The 12,607-nt window shown below is 38.6% G+C and overlaps 1 protein-coding gene across 3 annotated transcripts in view; it reads left to right on the forward strand.

Annotated features, from left to right (window-relative positions):
- The window catches only part of ADNP (activity dependent neuroprotector homeobox), a 32,985-nt gene that overhangs the window by 544 nt on the left and 19,834 nt on the right, over positions 1-12,607 (forward strand). Inside the window, exon 1 of one of the 3 annotated variants that reach the window (XM_076010864.1) lies at positions 88-1,781. The exons of 1 other annotated variant lie outside the window; for it this stretch is intronic. In XM_076010864.1, the coding sequence (XP_075866979.1) occupies positions 1,614-1,781 (168 nt within the window). In that variant the 5' untranslated portion in view covers positions 88-1,613. Of the gene's footprint in view, positions 1-87; positions 1,782-12,607 lie in introns of those variants that run through there. One more of the 3 variants, XM_012766132.2, reaches the window with a different exon arrangement.

A 12,607-nucleotide genomic window follows, 5' to 3' on the forward strand; every position in this document is an offset into this window, starting at 1 on the left:
CTTCTGCCAGGTCTGCCCACCCTTAGCTGGGGGAGGGGGTACTGAATTGGGGGGCGGGGAGCGTGCATGGCACGGAGTGAAAGTCTTTGCCTCCCCTGTGTGCAATCCTTCCTCCCCAACATGCCAGCTTCACTCCTATCCTGACCCCAGTCCACCACCACCCCTTTTTCTCAATCTCAGCTGCCTGGTCAGCGCGACCTTTTAAGAGCATTCTGAGCCCCAACTTTGCAGTAAGATGCTAGGAGATGGAAATCCAGAAAACTGCATAAAGATTTTTTTTAATGCAATGAATGGGGGAGCAGTTCTTTAAGCACCCTCTTATTCACCTCTTCTTTCCTCTGGGCTGCCTGCCTGCCTTCCCCTCCCCCCCAACCTGGATGCCTGTCTGCTGGAAAAGGCGCGATTGCTTCTCTTCCTCTTCTGTCCAAGACCAGGCTGTAGGTCTAATATCCTTTTTAGCCACACACACACCCCCAACTAAATCATCTTAATGTTCTTGCATTCACCAATTTCCTCTGGACAGTTCTTGACATAACCCCATTTCACAGACAAAGGCATAGGAGGGAAAAGAAGCAAACTGTTTCCTGTGTTTTCCATTTTAATGCTGTCCATCCCCACACACCCAGTTCCCATCCCTGATGCTTCTTGTGCCTGTATCTTGAACCTTCAAAATGGAAAAAAAATATCTCTTGGATAGCTTGATACAGTTTCTTTATAAATCTGCATTGTTGCTTCTGGTTTATGGCCATGAAGAAAATACCAGCCCCCACCCAAAATGCACCGCAGCCAAGTCGGCTAAAGGCAATGAGTGTTGGAGTCAGTAGGGGGCGCATTCTCTGCACTGGGTAAGGCTGCAGAGGGGGGAAGGGCCCCACAGCTAGAACAGGATGTGCTTCACAGCGCCTTCTACAGACCATGGGAAAATGGGCCCAGCAAGACACACTCGCACTCTTAGTTGGTGAGCTGACAGCAACATGGCGAAGGATTAAGTGAGTCAAGGGCAGTGATTTTATTTCTTTTAAAGAATCCACCCTGCATTTAGAAGTTTTCTCCTTTTACTTTTTCCAAACTGTTGACCCTCAGACAATCCACGTATGTTCTTGATGAATCACCTTGGCACATCCTTGGTTCACAAATTACCTTTCTCTGGAATTCTTCCACCTTAAGCTTTGAATGTGTCACCATTATCTTTCCTAAGTGGTGGTAAAAGGGAACGTTTAAAATCTGAGAGTAATGGGTTTGGGGCATTGCTGATTAACTCCCTTCTTCATAGCCCACATCTTTCCAACTCTTTGATAGTTAAAAATCATCCTTGAGGATGTTAGATTTTTGCGGGGGTAGTAATTTTCATAAGCATGTAGATGGGTGTCATGATTTGCAAAGCCTTGTTGGTAAACATCAAGCTCATGTTGAGTTCTTCATTGTCAAACTCAACAGTGTTGGTTGTAAAGTTTTGTTTCCTTCCAAATTTGGACTTGTAATTGCTATTCATTATCTCAGTAGCCAACCACCTTTGCAAAAGTGTTGACACCAGTCTTCTGTTAGCACCCACCTTCTTAGGGTGTGTTGATTTCTATAGATTTTACTCCTCTTGTTATTTCCATAGGTGTGAGATGCACAATGCGAAACCTAGGCCCCAGCTTTTGCACCATGATGCACAGGGTTGTACTTTTTGTACTGAACTGATAGGTGGCCTAGTGGTTATGCCCTGTACTACCATTTTGAGGATCTGGACTCCGTTTCCTGCCTTGCTCTTTGGACCACATTGTCAATTCACACCGGTGGGTATATTCATTTTGGAGGGTGGGAACTGCAGCAACAGGGAACCCAGAGACTTCTTCCTCCTTGGTCTCTACCAAAGCCTATACTTCCAAAATTTCACCCTAGCCACATTCATCAAAGAACTGGTTAGAACTGGTTGCAGTAGTGACTTTGAACACTTACGAACATAAGTAATCACTTATTACTTGTTTAAGAGAAACTTTTTAAGTTGCTAATATTGTCATAATTTCCATTCTGCATCCATATATATATATATATAATGTTAAGTACTCAATTACTGTTATTTTGATGACCTCTATCTCAGGAGTTAGTAAACTTCTAAAAACCTTAAAGACCTGGTGAGAACATGCTTTTCCATTAACTTTTTCTTGCTACCAAAGATGGAGTGGTTCTTAATACTTAAGGGTAATTTTAAGACACTGTTATAAGTATCTTATATAGATACACCAAGATAAATTTATGGGGAACTGAATGAGTATGTTCTTTGATACATAGTTAACCAGTTGGTGCTTAAAGGAGAATTTTTCATTGGATTATCCAATTGCTACCAAGTAACATTTTGGTGAGTGAAAAGGAACCTGGTACAGGTATTTCAGTAGAGACTATCTACATTGGTTTTACAATATTTTAGTGATTACAAGAGTCAGATGTTTAAATGGTATTGTTTATAATTTTAAAATACTGTGTAATACTTGTTAAACATAATTTTGACCTGTATTTGGTGTTTGATAGAGTTACATAAATTCTACAAATAAATAATTTGAATACAACTTATTTGAGGGTATGTTTGAGGTATAGCTTATGAGGGTGCTTCCCCCCCAACCTCCGACTCCTACCCCTCAGTTTAGCAGACTGTAACCAGATACATTGTTGAATGATGTATCCTTAGTGGTAATAGCCATTTTCCCCTTAAAGGAAGACTTGCTGTGAGCTCTTAGAAAGCATGTATTCTGCAGTTTCAAAGGTTTCCTGGTTTGGACACTCAGGAGGAAAAAAAGGTGAAATGATTGGGCTTGAAGATTGGAATTTACATTAGGTAAACTATAAGAATTTGTTAAAAAGTATAGTAAAAAGCCTCAGTTAACTAAAGTGTGGGAATTGGTTGTTCCATTTAATTGAACTTTAAGTAGAAATTCCTTCTTTAAATTGACCCTTGTTGAAGTTTCCTAAGATGGCCTTACTAGGAGCTGCTATATATTGAAACTAACCAAACCTTTGATTTTGGTTCTTAGTCCCTATATAGAAAATATAGGAGATTTGGCTATGAATCTCTTAAAGATTCTGGCCCTGCCAGTCTTGAAAGTCATTGATTTTAAACAGACCCACTGTGAATCTGCTTAAGTTTTTCTTTCTCCTTAAACCAGAGCGTAGGAAAAGTTCTAATACTGTTTATATTAAAATAAAACTTAACCTCGTTAAACAGATTGTTTTAGCACCACTTGTAAGTAACCAACCAGTGGGCTTTTGTCAAGTGAAAATGGCTTTTGATTTTCATTATAACATATACACATACATTATTATACACATACATTATTATGTATGTGTATGTTATAATGCATAGGTGTATATGGTTCACTATGTGTGAAATTGTTGCTTTCCTAGTTAACTACTTACAAATGTTGAAAGTATCAAAAATAATTGTTAATATTTTGAAAATTAAAATACTTAGTATGTTAGCTGATTATTTAAGATGATTCTGGCTACAAATTTAATTGGGAAAATTGCAGTCTATTAAGGAAGATACAGCTGTTTTGTTACAAAGGAGAAAGTAGGGATTGATGGTTGGGTACAGGAAAAAACTTGAGCATTTAAGTGTGTTTTTTCTTTTGAGAATCATGTAAGTAACAAAATAATATGAGTTGCAATAAACTTTGGCCGATTGATTCCATTAATTTGGGTGTATATATATGTACACATAAAATACAATTGGGTTTTTTAAGAGTTGAAAATGATTGTCATACTGTTGAATACAAATAAAATGTCCAGTATTAGATGTAGTTTGGGGACAGTACATTTAAGTGTAGGAGAAAACATGCCAAAATTACACTTTATAGATTTTTTTAATAGCCTGTTTAAATCTTAGATAAACATTTTTGAAATGATATGAAAGAACAAAAAAATTGAATTTATTTTGTAAGCTATTGAGCTAATTTGTGGTTTCCACCAAAATGCCATGACTGTTCAGTAAGCTACTTGTTCAACAGCTACTTGGACTTCCAACGGACTTTTGCTTTAAAAGAATGTCATAATGTCTGCTGTGTGTTATGTGAGGTAAAATACTTTCAGGGAGAGTTTAATTTACCTGCCTAAGAGGCATGTACATTAAGAGAAGCATTGCTTCCCTATGTAAATAATTTAATTATAGTTAGATTCAGAGAGCTTGTTATTGGTATCACCTAAACTTAGAGTTTTCCCTCGGTTTTTGTAAGAGCTTGTGGTATTAACTGTGGAGCAAATGCCCTATTTTGCTTATGTGCATCACTGTCAGTAATACTTTTTTTATGTTGTTAGTTTGGAAACTTGATGTTTGAAACTGGTATAAACCAAAGCCCCACACTAATTTTCTTGTTTATGTATTGTCTCTTTCCCCTTGATCATTGAGACACTTTAAAAAATAAAGTGTCCATGTTTTGCCCAGCATGCGTGGCCTTTGTTGACCTACTGATTTTTTTGTTGTTGTTTGCCTGATCTTGTTAATTAGAAAATGAGGGGCGGATGATTATGTTCCTTCAGTCTCTCAGTGTCTTAGTACTCCTTACACCTGGGTTTTGTCGTGACCTGTCTTTGCTTGCTATTTGCCAGTTTAGGGCTTCACTTAAGTGAGTATCCATTCTTCTGCTTCACTGGAAGGAGAAGGCTCTTCTCACATATTGTCATGCTTGTCAATTGGGAGATACATATATCAACTTGATTATGTGGGGGATGTATGTATACCTGAAGTCACAGGTAAAATGTGAGCCAACTGTAAAGTGATGTTTTTGACTGGGGGGGTGCACATTTTTATTCTAATAAATGAAAAATTCAAAATTCTTAATACTATTTGAGTTCTGGGTTCTCTCATCCCCATGTGTGAATTCACTGTCCTCTACCTTTAGGAGTTCTTTGAGATGTACTCACGGGGCTCCTTGTTATTATTAATCCCTAACTTAGTTCCAGGACAGCAGCTAGTGAAATCCTGGAACCTTTCAAGAATTTTGCAGTATTCCTGAAATAAAGGCTTGGGAAATAAGAGGAGAACATAGAAGAAAGACTGCTGTGAACATAGACCATGGTTTAAGATTTAAGTTAAAGATTTAACTTGAAAACAGTTAAAAATAAATGTACACATCCTAATACCCTCTCTAGTTAGGATATAGATTTGCAGTTGAGTCACTCAGCTGTGAATTGTTCGTGTTTATGGATCACTTTTCATGTGACTGTGATGCCTGGAATAAAGTTGAGCTGTTTAAGTGTAAAGGTCCCCTTGCTGGCCTTTATGGTATTACAATGGTGATGGCTTGACTTGTTATTTTTCAAGCACTTTATAAACTCTTCTCAATTCTCTCAGGACTGTCCTTGTTCACAAGTAGGGGAATCAAGGCACTACCACAATGATGAAGGGAACCACAGAATATATCTGGGCTGGTTACCTGTACTGTGCTTGGAACATGGGTCTTTATATATAGTGTTCCTGTGAGCTGTTGGCTAATGGGGGTTCAAATGAATGTTTCATAATTTCATAGTGATATTCTGTGCTTGTATGTCAGCTTTACACTCAAGAATCCCAATGGGCTTCACAGAAGCTGGCCACACCCCTAGCAGGAGACTATGGGTATAAATTGTGTAGGTGGCAGTTGGTTGAAGTAGCATATGTCTGGTTTGAAGTTACCTATATCAGGGCATGAAGGTCTAAAAAGAAACTGCCTGTGGTCCTGTTGCTTTTCCCAGCGTTTTGGTTTAGGGCAGTGTTGTTCTGTCTCTCCTCTGAGCAGTTATTTTTGCTTAGACAGATAATTGCTGGCTTTTGCCCTTTTTCTGTCTCTTTCTGAACACTTCATGCTCCATTTAAGAGTTTGTGAAAACATGTGTTTCTCCTGAAAATCTGTAAGGCTCTCCTTTACTGGTGGGAGCTGGTGACTTAATTGAGAACTTTGTGAGTGGTGTCTTGAAACTTGGCATATCTGAAGATAGTTCTGTTTAGTAGAAATATGGTAGAATTTACTAAAATTTTAAATTGGAATTGTAAATTTAAGTCCACAGTTAGAATCCTTTCTTTTGTGAAAGAGCTGAGACTGGGAGTGTCCTGATGCAGAGAGTGCTCGGAATCCTGGTTCAAGATCAGTTATAGTTAAAAACAGCAACAAGAAAAATAAAATTAAAACTTCTCTGGGGGAAGTGTAAAAATTGAACCACCAAGTGGCAAAACCTGCTACAAGAATGCTTTTGAGAAACTTGCCTTTGGCTAAGCCTTGATCCTGGGAAATGGCTTAGAAAAACTTGAGAACATGGTTTAAATAAATTATTCTGTTATTCAAGAATGGTGAGAAAAATACATTTTCTATTACTGTGGAAAAATTATTTCTGAGTAGTTTTGATAGAGCATGAAAATTTTATTTTTAAGGGATCAAAATAACTTTTTGTCTTATGCAAAGATGTGGCATGCTTCTGTAATAATTATAAATGGGCATATTTGCTTATCTTCCTAGGCCCACTTGTGGATTATTTTCCTTTTACATTTTTTTTTTTTTTTTTTTTTTGAGACAGTCTCAACTCTGTTGCCGGGGCTGCAGTGCCATGGTGTCAGCCTAGCTCACAGCAACCTCAAACACCTGGGCTCAAGCAATCTTCCTGCCTCAGCCTCCCAAGTAGCTGGGACTACAGACATTCGCCACCATGCCCAGCTAATTTTCTCTATATATTTTTTAGCTGTCCAAGTAATTTCTTTCTATTTTTAGTAGAGACAAGGTCTCACTCTTGCTCAGGCTGGTCTCAAACTCCTGAGCCCAAACGATCCGCCCGCCTGGGCCTCCCATAGTGCTAGGGTTACAGGCATGAGCCACTGTCTGTCCCCTTTTTCACTTTTCTCTTAAGCCAGTTTGTCCACTTATACTGACAGCAAGTGGTTCTAAACCTGTGGGGTCCTTGTATAGGTGCAACGGAGTGCTGGAATTATTCTTTATGCTGTATCCCTGCCTTGCTGCAATATTTAAAATGAAGAAGATTGCAAGGTGCTCCCCACCTCACACTCCCCCTAAGTCTAGATTGGTATGTTATAAGGTGTCTGCCATCTTATTTTCTTTTACAAGCAGTGAGGCATCTTCCCCACTTTCAAATGTTATGTGAGCTCTTAAATTGATGAAGGCATGGGGGCCAGACATCTGATTGCTCAGCTTTCACTTTGTCCCCTAGGCATCATCTCCTTTCCACTGATACATACACCGTACACTCTTAGGGGTACAGCCTGAAGACAGTTGGCTTCATTGGCACGCTGGGTCTGGTGGTCACAGCTAGACTTTTTATCTGAAATCTGTTAATAGTAAACACTTTAAATAGTAGGATAAGCAGCAACACAGTAGCAGTTTTCCAGTTGTGGGCACTGGTGTTTTAGTCTGAAAATCTTAAAAGACAAGTGACCCACATATTTTTTTAAACATAAAATATGCAAAATCTAGATTACAGTTTTACGTTTCTATGTAACTATTGATATAAGTCACCTAGGTTTATTTAAGGTAGTTGCAAGTGTTCTGTTGCATAAGCATTTTAAGTGCCACTGAGCTTGTAAAGTTAAGAGTATGCTAACTGTAGCTTATATGACTCATGCAGATGTATTTAAAATGTTGCATAAAAACACTGTATGTAAGTATGAATGCACATTATAATGTGTACAGGAACACTATGTTGTTAGGGCAACCCCATGTGATTCTTTTTAAAAGGTTATACCCTGGTGTGAACTTAGAATTTTCAAAGTGATCATTTCAGTATCTCATCTCTTTTAAAGTAGTAGTGATAATGGCTTTAAGCATTAACTTGCACCATTGCATTTAATCCTTCTGACATTTGAACAATAGGATAGTGTCCTTCTGGTTAGAGGTTAAGTAACATGTTTAAGTTCACAAAGCTAGTAAATGCCAGAGCAAGAATTTAAACACAGATATGTCCAGCTCTGGGATGGATCGCCGCATCTTACCATCTTTTCTAGTAAAGAAAAGCTTTATGTGCTATGTCAACCTACCATTGTTGTGGAAGTTTGAAGGTATGAGGTAAAAAATGTTTACATGTGGCTGATAGGTCAGGTAAATTTTTATCCAGGGAAACAATATAGTCTTATTGAAAACAAATTTTGATTTAAACTGTAAGCTTCACCTTTGAACCTTTTCTTTTCGCTATTACTCCAATATCTTACTACTACATATCTAAGGCAGTGGTGGTTTTGTAGACCTTTCAGATTGAGTAGGTTTGGAATGGGTGTAAGCTCTCTCAGGTGATTCTTATGGTTGGCTAGGTCTGGCATCCACTCTTCTACTTAATTGACTTCCTCTAGACCTTTCTTGTGGGACCTGCTGAACACAACCAGATTAATCCTCTTAAAGTGCCATTAGAACCATACCGCTTCTCTGCTTCAATACCTGCAGCACCTCTTCAGTGCCTGCCAGACATGGCGGCAGATCCTCGCTTCCTATCCTTTCCAATCCCGTCCTTCATTATTACTCAGAAGCTTGACATAACAGCCGTTACGATTCTTTGCAGTAGTTCCTAGAATTTGCTTTCGGGCCTCTGGAATGGTGCCAGAAGTTTTTTGTTTTTGTTTGTTTTTAGCAGTTTCTGCACCTAACTTAGTGGCCCCAGCTTAGCAGATATTTCCGCCCTCTCTGCTGAGAGTGACCTCTCCCTCTTGTGAAGCCTCCTAGCATTTAGTTTGTGACACATCACCTTTTTTACTCTAGCTTTTTATGGGATATCATATCTGTAAGCTTTTTCTAGGCAGGGACTCATTCATTCAGTCTGCATTTATTGAATGCTTACTTTGTGCCAGCCACTGATGTAGGTGTTAGAGTAGGGGGGAAAAACTAAGCAAGGCCCTTTTAATGCAGCTTCTTTGTCTTAATAGTGAAGTGGCACCCTTGTCCTGCTACTTATTTTAAGGGGTCTGTTTAGTCCATCAATTGAGATCAGGAAATTTGATCTGCTGAAAGATAATATGCAATGATGGTAATATACAGGCATAAATACCTCTTTACCAGTTGTATTCAATTATCTCAAGTCCTGTTTTACTAAAGTTCTGAGTTGACCTGTGATGAGCATTTAAAACAAATTAAAACTTTTAAGCACAATGTGATTATCATTTTGGTGATTGATAAATGTGATGGACCAGGCTATTTATTTATTATTAGATTGTTGGTTATTACTATACCAACATGAAAGAAAACAAACTTGCTTAAAGTGCTAAAATAAAATTTTTAATCATTCTGTTACTTTTCACAAGTTTCCTGTTCTAATTTTCCTAGGACTTCTCAGCCCTTGCAGTTTTACTCTTTTAACTAACTGAAAGAAACTTAACCACTTCGGTATGAGTGTTGACTATAGTCGATAGCCACAGATGAACGTGCACAGCGACTTTAGCCAACAGGCGTGATATGACTTTTCTAATTTTTCATTTATCAAAATAAAATTGTAAATGTTTAAAAATAGCATAATAAAAACACGTATGTATATGTTTCCTTTTCTGATTTACATTACAAGTAAAGCTGCCTGTAAAGTTAAACAGGCTTTCAGTGCTTTAAAGCTTTCCTCGTCACACGAGCAGAACAGATTTGTCATCAATGCACAGCACAAACTATTGTACAGACTACGAGTGCTAGCTGTGGGCAAGGTTTCTCGGCCGTTGAGCACTGTACTGAAGTGGTTAAGGTGATTTGAAAATTTAGCATATGGGAATTCTCTGAAGATTTTTTCTGTACTGCCACATTTTGCACAATTAAAAAGTAGCTGAATATCTCATTGACATTAACTCCAGTTGTATTAAAGCTATTCGTTAAGGCAGGATGAATTAGGGCCTTCATTGCCAAAAGTGATACACAGTATACTATTCCCAGCCTCTTGGAGTAGAGCAGATTTGCCAAAAAACTCAACTCTCTACCAAGATTTTTCTTATGTACTTGAAGGTTTGGGGGCTACTTAGGCTCTATTAATGTATTACCATAGAGTCACTCATTTAATAGTGTCCAAAAATGATCTTTGAAGTTCTGTATTACAGCTGGGACTTGCCCTAGAGCAGCAGTCCCCAACCTTTTTGGCACAAGGGACTGATTTCAGGGAATACAATTTTTCCACAGATAGTGGAGTGGGGTGGGGGCATGGCCTCGGGATAACTCAAAATTGCATTACATTTATTGTGCAGTCAAACCTCTCTGCTAACAATATTCTGTATTTGTAGCCGCTCCCCAGCGCTAGCATCACTGCCTCGGCTCCACCTCAGATCACCAGGCCTTACATTCTCATAAGGAGCAAGCAACCTGGATCCCTCATCATGCACTGTTTACAGTAGGGTTTCTGCCCCTGTGAGAATCTAATGCTACTGCTGATCTGACTAGAGGCAAAGCTTTATGTGGTGATGTAAGCAGTGGGAGTGGCTGTAAATACAGATGAAGCCTCCCTACTCACCTCCTGCTGTGTGGCCCAGTTCCTAACAGGCCACAGACTGATACTAGCCAAGTCCTGGGGAGAGGGTTGGGAACCTCAGCTCTAGAAGAGCTGTCTTGTTTCAAGGAATCTTAACAACTGCTTGATATTCATAGTTTCGGAAGAGAGACTGATCAATGTTAAATGCCCCTGATTTTGAACCCAGACTACCCTGCTATTAAAATTAGAAGCAGACCTTATCCGGTTCCATAGACACTGCTGTTCCCTTAAATTTTCTAGTAGCCACATTTTTTAGAAAATTTATTTTTAGTTGTGAAGTATACATAAACTTTACCATTGTAAGATACAATTTTGTGGCATTAAGTACATTCACATTGTTTTGCAACCATCACCACCATCCATCTCTAGGTTGGGAGTTTTTTTTTTGTTTTTTTTTTGAGACAAGGTCTTGCTCTGTCGCCTTGGGTAAAGTACAATGGCATCATCATAGCTCACTGTGACCTCAAACTCCTGGGCTCAAACGATCCTCGTGCCTCAGCCTCCCGAGTAGCTGGGACTACGCTATAACACCTGGCTCATTTTCCTATTTTTTAGTAGATACCAGGGTCTCACTCTTGCTCAGACTCACCTTGAGAAGTATTTTTGTCTTGCATAACCAAAACTTTGTACCCATTAAACAATAACTCCCCCAGCCCAAAGCAAATGCCATTTTACTTTTTCTGTTTATATGAATTTGACTACTCTATCATACAGTATTTGTCCTTTTGTGATTGGCTTCATTCACTTAACATGTTTTCAAGGTTCATCCATGTTGGAGTATATATCAGTGTTTCATTCCTTTTCATAGCTGAATCATATCCCATTATATGGATATACCACATTTTATTTATCCATTCATCAGTTGATGGAGATTTGAATTGTGTCTGCTTTTGGTGTATTGTAGATGATACTGCTGAGAACATTTATGTACAAGTTTTTATGGGGGCATATGTTCTCATTTCACAACTGCTTATGTAACAAAAGGAACTTTATTTGGGAAAAGGAACCTAGAGGTAGTTGAGAACAGACTAGTCTACCAACCCTTCCCTCAAAAAAAAAAAAAGATCATCAGAGCGTCTGTTTTCCCTAGGCACATTCAGAAGAACATGCTTAAAGTATTAACAGTGGGAAGATAATAAAGGAGAAATACAGGATGTATCTGTTTTTTGAAAAGCTGTCATGTTATTTAAGGATGCCAAGGTTGTGGTTTTCATTTTGTGAGACAATACCATTATAACTTGGATAGAAAGAGATCCTTCAGATGTGACTATCTTGTGACTGTTAGCATCCATGACAATGGTAAGAGTACTTTAAAGCAAGTGTCCTCAGCTGAGCGTTTTTATTGCAGTTCTTCTCTGGATGTAATGGGATCATCTGACTGACCTGAGATGTGTACAGATTCTTAATCTCTGTATCACCACTTGAACTGGTTTGACTGAGCATTTTAACTTTTTAAGGCCATTTAAACCTGGAGTTTTGAAGTTCTGGTACTATTGCGTGCACACATGTGTGTATATACACATGTACGTACATGTTTGTTTTTAATGGCAGAGATCAGAGCTCCATCTGCATGGGTAATGGGAGGAGTGCTGCATCCTAGTTCTGGAGTGTGGCCTTGAGACCCAGCTCCTTTATGTACAAGCAGTTGCTTCACCTCAGCTGCTAATGTGTAAATGTGAAGAGCTTGGGTTGGGCAACCCCCAGGTTCTTTTCCATGATTTAAAGTGCTGCTTTCTCATAACAGATCGCAGTTAATCTTGTTTTTTGGAAGAGGAATCTCAATCTTTTGCATGTACTGGACATTTGCTTTTATCTTTTAGAAACAGAATGCTTGCATCTCTACCATTGAAAAGATACCAAAAGGCTGGTGACTATTACTTAGATTCAATCCAAAGTATCCTTTTTTTCTCACCAACCAGCTAATGCTGAAAAGGCGCCACATATTTTTTAAAGAAATATTTTATGTAATATGTGTGAAATGGCTGCCACTAACACAGGTGCACTTTTCAGGAGAATTAATTTTAAAAAATAATATCCAGAATTAGAGTATTGTTGTCTCAATTGACCATCACCTGTGTATGTCACATCCAGAATAATAGTTTATTCAGGGCACCAGGGAAATTGACAGCTAGAGCCCATCCATTGGAGAATGACCTGTGAGATTACA

This window comes from Microcebus murinus, chromosome 16 (assembly GCF_040939455.1).
Source record: "Microcebus murinus isolate Inina chromosome 16, M.murinus_Inina_mat1.0, whole genome shotgun sequence".
NCBI lineage: Eukaryota > Metazoa > Chordata > Mammalia > Primates > Cheirogaleidae > Microcebus > Microcebus murinus.